Source organism: Sinocyclocheilus anshuiensis, unplaced genomic scaffold (genome assembly GCF_001515605.1).
Source record: "Sinocyclocheilus anshuiensis isolate Anshui unplaced genomic scaffold, SAMN03320099.WGS_v1.1 scaffold708, whole genome shotgun sequence".
Taxonomy (NCBI): domain Eukaryota; kingdom Metazoa; phylum Chordata; class Actinopteri; order Cypriniformes; family Cyprinidae; genus Sinocyclocheilus; species Sinocyclocheilus anshuiensis.
The window spans coordinates 1,209,852-1,221,729 of NW_015555881.1; the positions used below are offsets into that span (position 1 = coordinate 1,209,852).

The 11,878-nt window shown below is 35.3% G+C and overlaps 2 protein-coding genes across 2 annotated transcripts in view; one reads left to right on the forward strand and one right to left on the reverse strand.

Annotated features, from left to right (window-relative positions):
- Positions 1-2,039, forward strand: part of LOC107675698 (RING finger protein 165-like) — a gene marked incomplete at its 5' end in the record, with an annotated part of 3,529 nt that extends 1,490 nt beyond the window's left edge. The window contains 4 exons of the mRNA XM_016470114.1: positions 265-369; positions 445-540; positions 642-745; positions 1,803-2,039. Coding sequence (XP_016325600.1) covers positions 265-369; positions 445-540; positions 642-745; positions 1,803-1,920 — 423 coding nt within the window. The remainder of the gene's footprint in view (positions 1-264; positions 370-444; positions 541-641; positions 746-1,802) is intronic.
- A 4,839-nt stretch (positions 2,040-6,878) lies between these two features.
- On the reverse strand, positions 6,879-9,532 carry LOC107675699 (putative UDP-GlcNAc:betaGal beta-1,3-N-acetylglucosaminyltransferase LOC100288842). The gene is made up of 3 exons (XM_016470115.1): positions 9,505-9,532; positions 9,367-9,440; positions 6,879-8,031 (listed from the first exon to the last, which is right to left on the reverse strand). Exons 1-3 carry the CDS (start codon positions 9,530-9,532, stop codon positions 6,925-6,927), a joined length of 1,209 nt encoding a protein of 402 aa, XP_016325601.1. The 3' UTR covers positions 6,879-6,924.
- Between the last annotated feature and the right edge of the window lie 2,346 nt (positions 9,533-11,878).

The window sequence follows — 11,878 nt, forward strand, 5'->3', positions numbered from 1 at the left end:
TATATATATATATAACTTCTAAATAATGTTTTACATATATACACTTATATATACGTATATTGTGTGTGTGTGTGTGTATATATATATATATACACACACACACACACACACATACACACATTATATGTAGTGTATATATAGTGTATATAAAACATTGTTTTATTAATAAATTTTCCTTTTTTATTTAAATGTTTTTTTATAGTAAGCACAAGTGTTGAATGTGGTCCTCAAGTGTTTTAATCATGTATGCTGTGTTTTCTGCAGGTTGTCCATGAGATAAGGAATTATCCGTATCCACAGCTCCACCTGTTGGCGCTGCAGAGCTTTGGTCCCAGCAGACACTCGTCTGCTGTTCGGGAGAGTTATGAGGTAAAGCACACAGACAGATGAACAGTAACTCACATATGTTCATGCTTTGCTCTATTTAACACTGATTTTGTGCAGGAGCTGCTGCAGTTGGAGGATCGATTGGGAAGCGTCAGCCGAGGGGCCATACAGACCACCATAGAGAGATTCACCTTCCCGCACAAATACAAGAAGGTACATACACACACTGTTCACATTCACACTTTTATCTTCAAGTCCAGCCTACAGTTTTCTGCTGCTAACACACTGGTGTTTGTGTTTGTTTGTGTGTGTAGCGGAAGCCGCTGGATCTGAAGTTATGTGTGAGTGAGGAAGAGTTGGATGTGGATGAGAAATGCACCATCTGCCTCTCCCTGCTGGAGGATGGAGAAGATGTCAGGTAGTGTATAATACAGATGACACTATACACTTACATTCACAAGTCCAGGGGCAGTAAGGTGTTTTAATGTATTTGAAAGAAGTATCTTCTGCACACCAAAGCTGCATTTATTTGATCAAAAATACAGTAATATTGTGACATATTATTACAATTTAAAATTACTGTTTTCTATTTGAATTTGTTAAAATGTAATTTATTCCTGTGATGCAAAGAATTTAATGAATTTTCAGCATCTTTACTCCAGTCTTCAGTGTCACATGATCTTCAGAAATCATTCTAATATGCTGATTTGCTGCTCAAGAAACATTTCTGATTACTATCAATGTTGAAAACAGCTGTGCTGCTTCATATTTTTGTGGAAACCACAATAAAAAAACAGCATTTATTTGAAATAGAAATCTTTTGTAGCATTAATTTATAAATGTCTTTTCTGTCACATTTGATCAATTTAATGGATCCTTGCTGAAGAAAAGTATTCATTTCTTAAAAAAAAAAAAAACTTACTGACCCCAAACTTTTTAACAAAAGCATTATTTAAGCTAATATAAAAGCTAATAATTAATTGCATGCAAATGTGTTGTTCAATTATCAAGATATTAACTTAAAACCACCAGAGGTATTTAGACTGACAAAAGTTTGCATCCCCAAATTACACTATAAATGTTACAAAGTATTATTTAAATATAAATATATTGTTTTATTAATAGTATTTATTAATATTTTTAATTGGATTTTATTTTTATATTTTAAATTTATCATAATTTAATATTTTATTTAATTCAGTTCAATTAATAGTTTTAGTTAAAGTAGTTGTTTTAAACATTAATTTTAACAACTTACAAAGGGATATTCTTTTTTCATTCATTTTATTTTAATATCAAAATCTATTTTTAATAGCTTTAGTTTTATTTAACAATAACAACACTGCAAAGTACATAATACAGGATGCCCACAACTAAACACAACAATAACAGAGCATGTCAAAATACAAAATGCTGAATGCTAATGTAGCTCCGCTTGTCCTAATAAACCATTTATCTGTCTCTTCTGTTTTCAGGCGGTTACCCTGTATGCATTTGTTCCATCAGGTGTGTGTGGATCAGTGGTTGGCCACCAGTAGGAAGTGTCCCATCTGCAGAGTGGACATCCAAACACAGCTCACCTCCGAGAGCTGAAATAACAAATAACTTAAACACACACATGCTCTCTTTCGCTCTTATACATCCACAGACATTTCCATCCACACACACACACTGTATATTACCTATACACGTGTATGATGAGCCATCCAACACACACTCACTCGCTTTACTGAGCCAATGACAATAACTGACACTACACACACACACACACACACACGTGCCACACTTACACACTACTTATAATATATACACAATGGCGGATAAGACACTGTCAAATCTAGCTGCTGGAGTGTGTGTGTGTGTGTCCACTGTATTTCTGATCTGCAATATTGCTTTAGTCTTACACACTGGAGCTACTTCAGCTTGCGTTTGTGCGCTTGTTCACCATTTTGGTGCGTGTGTATCGTATGTGTGCTAATATTTTCATGGGTTAGCGGTGCATGTAGAGAAGCCAAAAAAGAACACGCAACAACAACAAAAAATAAGAAAACACAAAAGCAACTCATTTCCGAGACAGCAGGAGGAGGGCTGTTGTCTTACAAAAAAAAAGTAGGCAGAGAATGTTGTGATTGGTGGATTTGTGTAGATAGGCGCAATAGTAGTTGCATGCATCTGTGCTTGGGTTGTTGTTTCAAGGTACACCTGGAAGTGTGCGTGCGTGCGCGAATGCATGGATGTGTATTAGCTCCTTTAAGCTGTGAAGATCCGTAACATTATCAGACTCATGTAGCGAGTGTGTGTGTGTGTGTGTGTGTGCGCGTGTGCGTGAGAGAGAGACCCTGCCATGACCTTTGACCCTAAATGCCTACTGAAAAAAGCACATGTGAGCATAGCTGAAGTGCCCGGCCTCACTCTGGTGCTGCGCTGCCATGGTTACTGTATTTATTATTGGTATTTAAAACATTAAGTGTTTGGAGGGGGGCGGGGCTTGTGCGTGTCCAACCGTGTTCTTGTGTGACGGGTCTCCCCTCGTGGTTGCTATGCTGGTTGCTATGCTGTATTGCTAGAACTACAATGTAGAATGTCGTGTGATAGAGGACTATCCGCCAACAGCACACAAGTGGGTCGAGACGGATTAACACAACGCAGGAATTATTTGTATTTGGCCCGAAACATATGCAGGTAGTTTTCTGTTTCAGCTCAAATGTCGAGAATCTTGCTGAGCAAGTTAAAGTTAGCTAATATGTTGACATATTTACAGCTAGCTACACAAACAATAGCACATCTGGTTTAACGGTGCAGACGTTTGAACACTGTCGCCCCCTTGAGCACTGAAGTTTGCAGTAATGCACATTATGCAATGCGTATGTTTCTGGCCTTTAGCTGTTTTTAAGTTCAATTTTAACAACTTGCAACAAGGATATTCTTTTTATATGGATAGTCTTTTCCCTGAAATGTCTGGTTTAATTTAGCTTGAAATGTAAACTTGGCAATTTCTCTCACTGTCTGTTTCAGAGTGTGTTCAAAATCTTGCAATCTACCCTACATGAGTAGTTAACTATGGAAGTTTCCACTAAAGGATGAAAAATTAAAATGGTAATTGCAACTTTTTATCTCATAATTCAGAAATTTTTTTCACACAACTCTGAGAAAAAATATTCAGATTTGCAAGACATAAATTTAGAATTGTCAGGTATAAACTCACTATTACAGGTATGTAAACAGAGATGTAAATTTATAGAAAAAAAGTCAGAATTGTGATATATAAATTCATAATTACGAGGAAAAAAACACATGTATGATTGCCCGCATTCTCCACCAATTTTTTTGAATGAGCTTGTAAAAATGCATTCTGGAATTGCCTTCTCTATAAAGCAAACATTTTATTTTTGGTTTAGTTTTGCTTAATTTGACCTAAAAGTCCATTAAAAAAAAAAAAAAAAGCTATATTAGTTTCAGCTAATGAGCTGCATTTTTTTCCTGTGCATTGACTCCTCCCCCCAGTGTTCTGTGTGCTGATTGGCGGATGATGGCTCGTGTTGGTCGTTTACACAGGGTTATGTCCGTTGAAATGCCTTAAGTATTTAACAATCATAATTTATTACTAACTAGATATTGTGGGTACGTATTTCATTTTGTATAGTTTCATTTTTTGCAATGGAATCATATTTTATTTATTTAGAAATAACACAAAATGATTAAAACTCTTACCTCATGTTTGAGTTGGTTTGCGGGAATGCTTCGCATGCGGTTGGTCGTGTTCGTGTGTTTCTCCCTTTGGTGCTGTGACCTTACTGACATTCCGCTTGCTGATTGGTCAGACACGGCAGCGGAGTGGGAGTATTATGGGTTTTGATTCGCAGTCCTGTTTGCACTCTTAGTTTTCCAAGGCCACCCTCTCACTGGCATCGTTTTTACCACTCTGGCGCCTTTGCAACACAATCTTTCTCTCTTTCTCTTCTCTTCTCTCTGTAAGTCTTTCTTACATTGTTAATGTTTACATGATCTTTCCCTTTCTTGTCTCATGTCTGTCTATAGTCTGTCTCTCTGTGTTTAAGACTTTTATTCTTGTTAATGTTTACATCCTCATGCTTTTTTTCTGCCTTTAACAGTCTTAAATTGTTAATGTTTACATTCTCTCACTTTCTAAGGGTGTGTTCGAAATCTAGTGTGCTGCCCTACACCTCTAAGGCAGCATACTAACTGAAAAGAAACCTTTTAAGTGACCAATTTAACACCAAGTGCACAAGAGATCTGACTCAGAATTTAAGATACACTGGAAAAAAGAACGGGTGAAGAAATGTTTTTCACTCAGAAAATTCTAGGGAAAGAAACAAGAAGTCGCATATTGAATTAAACATTAAATATTTAAGAAAAACTGAAATATGATTTTGTTGTAAAGCATACTTAAATGTGATGTAAAGCATCAATCTGCATTATTTACAACTTAAAAATCTTTTTTTTTTTTTTTTTTTTGTATTGCTAAGCTAACAAAGCGCTACACTTAAAAATATGTAGCATGCACACATATTGGTTAAATAGTCAATTTTTAATTGCATGGAACTGTTTTTATCAATATATTTGGGTACTGAATGGATTATAGTTGTTTGCCCGCATTCTCCACCAGCTTTTGTGGCGGAGCTTGTCGCAGTACATTCTGGGATTAACTTCTCTATTAAATGTACATGTAATCTTAGTCACTGCATAGGAAGTGTGCATATGGTGCTGTCTAGTCTAAATAGGAGGCTCACTAGATTTTGGAACTAGCCCATTTTTTTGCAATATCTCATTCCTTGTGCCTATTTCTGTTTTATTCTCAATCTTCATCTCTGTTATTGTCAGTCAGTGCTTTCAGACGGTCTCCAGGGCATGTGAATCCTCGTTCGTCCAAGTTTATTTTGCCAGTCTCTCTCTCTCTTTCTCTCTCTTTCTCCCTGTCTCATGGCAGGGTCAGGACTAACAGAGTATGATAAAGCACAACAGATTTAAAATGCATGTTTTTCTCAGGTTTGAATATATACATGACTAAATAGAAATATACAGCTACATAGAGAAAATAAAGACTAGTGCAGATGTTCTACTAATGATATTAGAGGATTGATTTTTTTGCTGCTGCTGCTTGCATTTGAAATACAAACAAAAAAAAAAGACATTAATAATAACGTTGTCCTAAAAGTGCCAGTGACAGGGGTGCCGCCTGCTGTGGGTGTTTTTTCACTAGCGGATTTTCTAGCAGAATATAGACTATTTATTATTCATATTAAAGCAATAGCGCCTCCTGCTGGTGTGACTGCTAGTACGTAACTGGTCGAGTAAAAAAAGTCTGTGTAAAATGTTAGAATTCTCTTTTGGTGGAATTTTTGTACCTTATTTATTACTACTACTACTAATGATGAATTTAAAGGTGGCCTCGCTAAAATGTTTTTGGTTTCATTTTGTTTAATTTCAACGCTTGTACATTATCCTTTTTGTATGTGCTCATTTTGTAATAAAATTGTTGAAATGCTTAAACGTCTGTTTTGTGTCTTGCATTTTCACATTTTGTTTTCAATTAACTTCCTATATCAAACATTTATATCAATTAGAAAATCCAGCTGAATCATGGTGGCATCTGGTTTTACATGGTTTCTAGCTGGTCCACGTTAATTTAGATGGTGTGCACAAAACTTAGACCCTGTACAAGCTAATTTAAAATATACACCGTGTTTTATTTATTAGAATTGTAAATCACTCAATATGTTGATGAAGCTGTAAATTCCTCTTAACACTAGAGGGCCAAACAGACTCTTTTAAATGCCTAATGAGACAATATATGCAAAATTCAAATACAAACAACATTTTAATGAACACTCAATTATAATATCATCTTTGGCATTTATTTGTGAATATATTCAGTAAAAGAGACGAGAGAGTGAATCTATCACCTGTAATCTGCTCGTTTATTTTTAATGATTTATGAAACATTACATTCTCTACTAACAAAGGAATAAATAGTTCACTCTCACTTTTTTTCTAACACTGTTGTACGTATGACACAGAAGAACCAATTTACCAATTTACTTCTGTAATGTGATGTACACTACTGTTCAAAAGTTTGGGATAGTAAGATTTTTTCAATGTTTTTGAAAAAATCCTTTATGCTCTCCAAGGCTTCATTTATTTGATTAAAAATACAGAAAAACACTTAAATTATGAGATAATATTACAATTTAAAATAACTGTTTTCTATTTGAATATATGTAAAAATGTAGTTTATTCCTGTGAAGCAAAGCTGAATTTTCAGCATCATTACTCCAGTCTTCAGTGTCACATGATCCTTCAGAAATCATTCTAATATGCTGATTTGCTGCTGAGTAAAGTTCAAAAGAACAGCATTAATTTGAAATAGAATTCATTAGTAACATTATAAATGTCTGTGCTGTTACTTTTGATAAATTTATTGCATCATTGCTAAAAAAAAAATATATATATATATATATATTCTTACCCCAACTTACCCCTTAAATTTGAGGCCTTTTAGAGTAACAGAAACACTTTATGCACTAAATAATAGAACAGATGAATTTTAATTTATACACATAACTATCCCCAACTGTTCTAGCCCTGTGATTTGTCGTTATTCAGAAAAGAAAGTTTATCCAGGTAGGTCATTGTTTTGCACACTACCAAACTGTAATATGTCTCCAGCATGCCACAGCTCCTCCCCTTCCCCGCCCCTAAATCCCGCCAGGCCACGCCCATCATCCCCACCCCCATTCTGGCAGAGCTGAATAGGAAGTTGTAGCAGCAAGGGTTATAACGAATGTGTCGGTCACCAGAAAACCGAGCGCTGTGAGTGGCCACCACACCTGCCCGTCTTGCACACAGGCCAACCAGAACGTCGGAGGGGAGGGGCAACGAAACATCCTCAGCAGCGACATAAACTTTCCTTACAACGTCTTGAGATAGAAGAAAGGCAGGGCCAGAGCAGTAGTCTGGGAGGTACTTATCAGGGTACACTTGATAGGGCAGATAATGCGGTTTGTCGGGGTCCCGCTCAGGTGCGGCTTGATGGATGACCCTGCCTAGGTAAAGTTCATCAGGGTGCGTTCTCAGTCCTAGCAGGTATGATGTAAACGCAGGAAGGTTTAAATACACAGAATCCTCAGAAAGAACGATAAATCGGGCTTGTGGACAAAAAAGTAGGATCCATCGAAGCGCCATTTTAACTTGTTCCCAGTGTCCTCTCTGCCAGTCGCCCCTGGAAACACCTCCCTCGAACTGCACAATGTCACCATAGCGTGCAGACTCCTCCCTCATCATCTCAAGCTCCACCCCTAAAGGAGAGGGGCCAATGAAAAACAAAGTCCGCACGGCAACGCGGCGCACCGACGTCTGATTGGCCCAGGAGTTTCGCATCGCCTCCCTCTGGCTCCAGTTTCCAGGGGAACTCAGGACCAGCGTGAGGATAAGGAGGTCCTGATGATGAAGGCAGGGTTCAGTGTTAATGGGGTAGAGCTGTGAAGTGTTGAGCCTGGTCTCAGTCAGGTCCAGTTTGCGTGCACGCTCCCGGACCTCCAGGACAAAGCGGTCGGTGTAGGCGGCGGGAGACGACTGCAGGAGAAACTCTTCCACTATGTCACCACCAAACAGCAACGCATGAAACAAGATGACGTTACACAACAGGAAGCACCACTGATGAGTCTGCAGCCGGAACACACAGATCTGAGCGAGAGAGAGAGAGAGAGAGAGAGAGAGAGAGAGACCAACAACAAATGTAACCAAATTATAGCAACAACTACTCTGAAAAAAAATATCTGGTGTAGGATTTACTTTGACGCTTTTTGTTTCAACTCAGAAGTTGGTAGTAAATTTCACAAATAATTACAAAGAAATTACAAGTAGAACAATAAGTTAAACATGACATTTTGAAGTAGAAAGACGGAAATAGTATTTTTACTGGAATAGTGGATTTTTTACATTTTCTGAAGAATATGAGAGTGGTGTTTGCGCAAGCAAAACTTGACACCATGATTTTAGGTCTTGTTGTAACTTGGTTGCTAGGATGTTTTGGGTGGTTGCTAGGGTGTTTCTAGGATGGTCTTGGTGGTTGCTAGGGTGTTGCTAGAATGTCTGGGTGGTTGCTAGGTTGTTTTGTTTAGTTAAATACTTAGGTTTGAGTTTCAGTTCAGTCTTTCAGTAAATTTATTTTTATTTATACTTTATATATTATTTTATTTTGGTTTTTAGTTTTAATATTTTAGGGCTATCAGTGTTTATGTGTAAAGATACTGATATTTTGTTAGATATTTAAAATATGTATAACAACATTACATTTCTCAGGACTACTTTTTATGTTTACTATGTCCAGGTACCATACTTTTACGATATACTTAGGGTATATGTATCAAAAACTAAAATTAATTTAACATTCATAAATTTATAGATTCATTTTTATTTTGTTTTAGGGTCATACATTTTTTATTTTATCAATCACATTTTTTTTATTTAACAAAAAAGTTAGATTTTTTCTTTATTATTATTTGCCACTAATAATGTATGAACATCCCTGATATAATCAGTTGCTATTTTATTATTACTATTATTTTCAAATCAAATACACATACTGTTAAATCTCTAATCCCTAAAAGGACCACTTTAGACCATGCAGCATGAAAATCGTTTATGTTGGTTTTGTGCTGTCTAGCTGGTGATCCAGCATGGGCAAGTACATTCTAGTTAATCTGCATGATTTCTGGTGCTGCAGACAAATAAAGTCTTGCTGGTTGTGCTAGTTAAGCAGTTAACAACCTGTCCATGTTGAGGTTCAGTTTCCAAAACACAACAAATGCTGGATATAGAGACCAGAATATTCTAGAACAGTGCAAACAGGCCATTAGCGCCAATGGAGATGAATAATGATAAAAACTGAAGACAAATATTTACTTACCTTCATGATGTCCCTTTAAGCTGTCTTTTTTTCTTTCTTTCTTCACTTCTAAATCAGTTTGAATTCCTATTCAGTTTTCTGGTCCATGAGCTAGTGTGCGTGCTGCTCACCTGGACGTTGTTTCCGCAGTAAGCTGACACTGGGCAGGTAACGTAACCTAACACAGCTCTGTCTCCAGCTTCACCTACAGTAATAATGGATGATGTCAGGATACATTACTCAAGAGCAACTCACACACAGACTGTTACCAGACTGCTTATATTTCCCGCAGCCCATGTCATAACTACCGTTATGTTCTGATCTATTAGAATGATTGAAAGTAATGAGTTGTAGAAATTTCAGATGTACAAAATAAATTGCATTTTACATGCTATTGTGACTATATAGTAGGCTTGTGTGTATAATGAATTTTCTGAAAACAAAGTGTGCTTCCCTTAAGGAGGTAACATTTTACAGTAAGTTTTCATTATTAACATTAACTACATTAGTTAACATGAACTAACAAAAACAATCCTTCAACAGCATTTATTAATCCTTGTTAATGTTAATTTTTACATTTAGTATTTCAAATCAAACGTTAAAAATTTAAAAGTAAAAAAAAAAGTTTAAAAAGTAAAATTTTATATTTACATTTACTAATACATTTTCAAATCAAAAGTTAACATTAGTTAAAGCAACTGTATGTAGTTTTGTGGGGTTTTTTTGCGACTTTGGAGCCCCCTACAGTTAAGTGAGTAGAATTCACTGTGGTAAATATATCACTTTCGTAATTACGGTGGACAGCTGCACCTGTACACATGCGTTTGTTGCTGCCGTAAAGCAATCCGCCCTTTTCGCAGAATTTCGTACCCGCTCAGCAAACTTGTATACTTCCAGAACAGACATTTGGTAAAGAAACAGAAGCCATTCGCCTCATAAGACGTCATTGTACCATCAGAATGACCTTGAAACTGATATTTAAAGGTAAAAAACCTACATACACGTTGCTTTAAATAGACTGAGTGTGAACTAACATGAACAAACAATGAACGATTGTATTTTTATTAACTACTAACTTAAACAAAGGTTAATACATGCTGTAAAACATATTGCTCATAGTTACTGCTAACTAATGCATTAATGAGACATTATTAACAAATGAGACATCGTAAAGTTACCGAAGAGGAGGTTGAAAAGGTTTTCTTTTGACTTTTTTAGTTGAAAGAAATTGTAAGCTGCCACAGCAAACTGAAAATTAAAACTTGATGGGTTGTATTTTGTGACCGTTATCTGACTGTAGCTAAAATATATATATATATATATATATATATATATATATATATATATATATATATGAAACACAAAATGCCAAATAAAAAAAAGTGTCAAGCACCAAAAGCAGCCCATATTAAATCTAATATGTTCTCTTTAATTGTATATATATATATATATATATATATATAAGTAAAAAAATATATTCAAAACATATTTTATTTTCTCATTTCTCTTTTTTTTGTTTAACTTTAAGTACTAAAATAAAAACTAATAAATGAAAATTAATAAAACTATATAGCCATTTTAAAAAAGACAAAATAGCTAAAACTAAACTAAAATTTAAGTGAAAGCATAAAAATAAAAAAAACTAATTAAAAATATTAGCTTCAGAGCACCATGCAAAAATAAAGACTAGGCCAGTCATAAAGCATGTGAGGTTATTTATGTGTTTGTGTGACAGTGTGTGTGTGTGTTATGGTTTGTTCCTGGAGTGAACATTTGTCTTCTGTAAGAATGAAAGACGTGTGTGTGATGATTCACATGTCAGAAGAAGAGCTATTTTCCCTCCTCTACGATCACATTAACATTGTGTATCATTCACTGTCAGCTCTAACCTGCATATCACACATAAACAATCTCTCTCTCTCTCTCTGTCTCTCTGTCAGTCAAACCTCGAGATGAGTGAGGCTCTGTCTTGTACATGATGTACTGCAGAGAACAAGAGAATAAAGACAATCAATGACACAGTCTGTCAGCAGGAAAAGAGCAACATCATGACTTCAGAGAAGTGAGTACATTCATAAACACATTCATGACAAAAAGACATATAAAAATATATTAAAAAGTATTCTAATGAAAAAAACAATGAATATAATACATTGAAAACAATCTCAAACAGTCATTTTATGTTCTATGGATTCAAATTAAAAATGTGTAAATCTGCAGGGCTTTAATTTTTCTAGGGATTGTGAGGTTTAGATGTATCAGCCACAGTTATATTTCACAATCCTCCTGATATTAAAAATTTTATGGAGGCACATTATCTTGGCCACAGGAAACAGTCCCATTTGCATGCCAGATGTGTTCTTATGACTTTCTACTGATATATTTAATTATATATTTTATTTACTGAACTTAGTCACATTATACTGTACTATATTTACTCTGTTTAGTGTGCAATGCAATTTCAATAAATTCAATTAAAATGTGTATAAAATCATTAATTTTATTGGGTTTTATTGAATAAAAAAAAATATATTATTTACAAATTTTGCTTTTATTAAAAATAAAATAGTGTGCTTTCACAGTCCATGCAGTTTTTAAAAAGTCTTTGTCCCTGCACTTTGCTATGCTGTGACCTTTTCTCCC

Coding starts and splice junctions, on each gene's coding strand:
- LOC107675699 (XM_016470115.1), bottom strand. CDS start 9,532: ATGGGCTGCGGGAAATATAAGCAGTCTG. Junction 9,441..9,504: donor CGGGAAATATAAGCAGTCTG/GTAACAGTCTGT, acceptor TTATTACTGTAG/GTGAAGCTGGAGACAGAGCT. Junction 8,032..9,366: donor ACTGCGGAAACAACGTCCAG/GTGAGCAGCACG, acceptor TCTCTCGCTCAG/ATCTGTGTGTTCCGGCTGCA.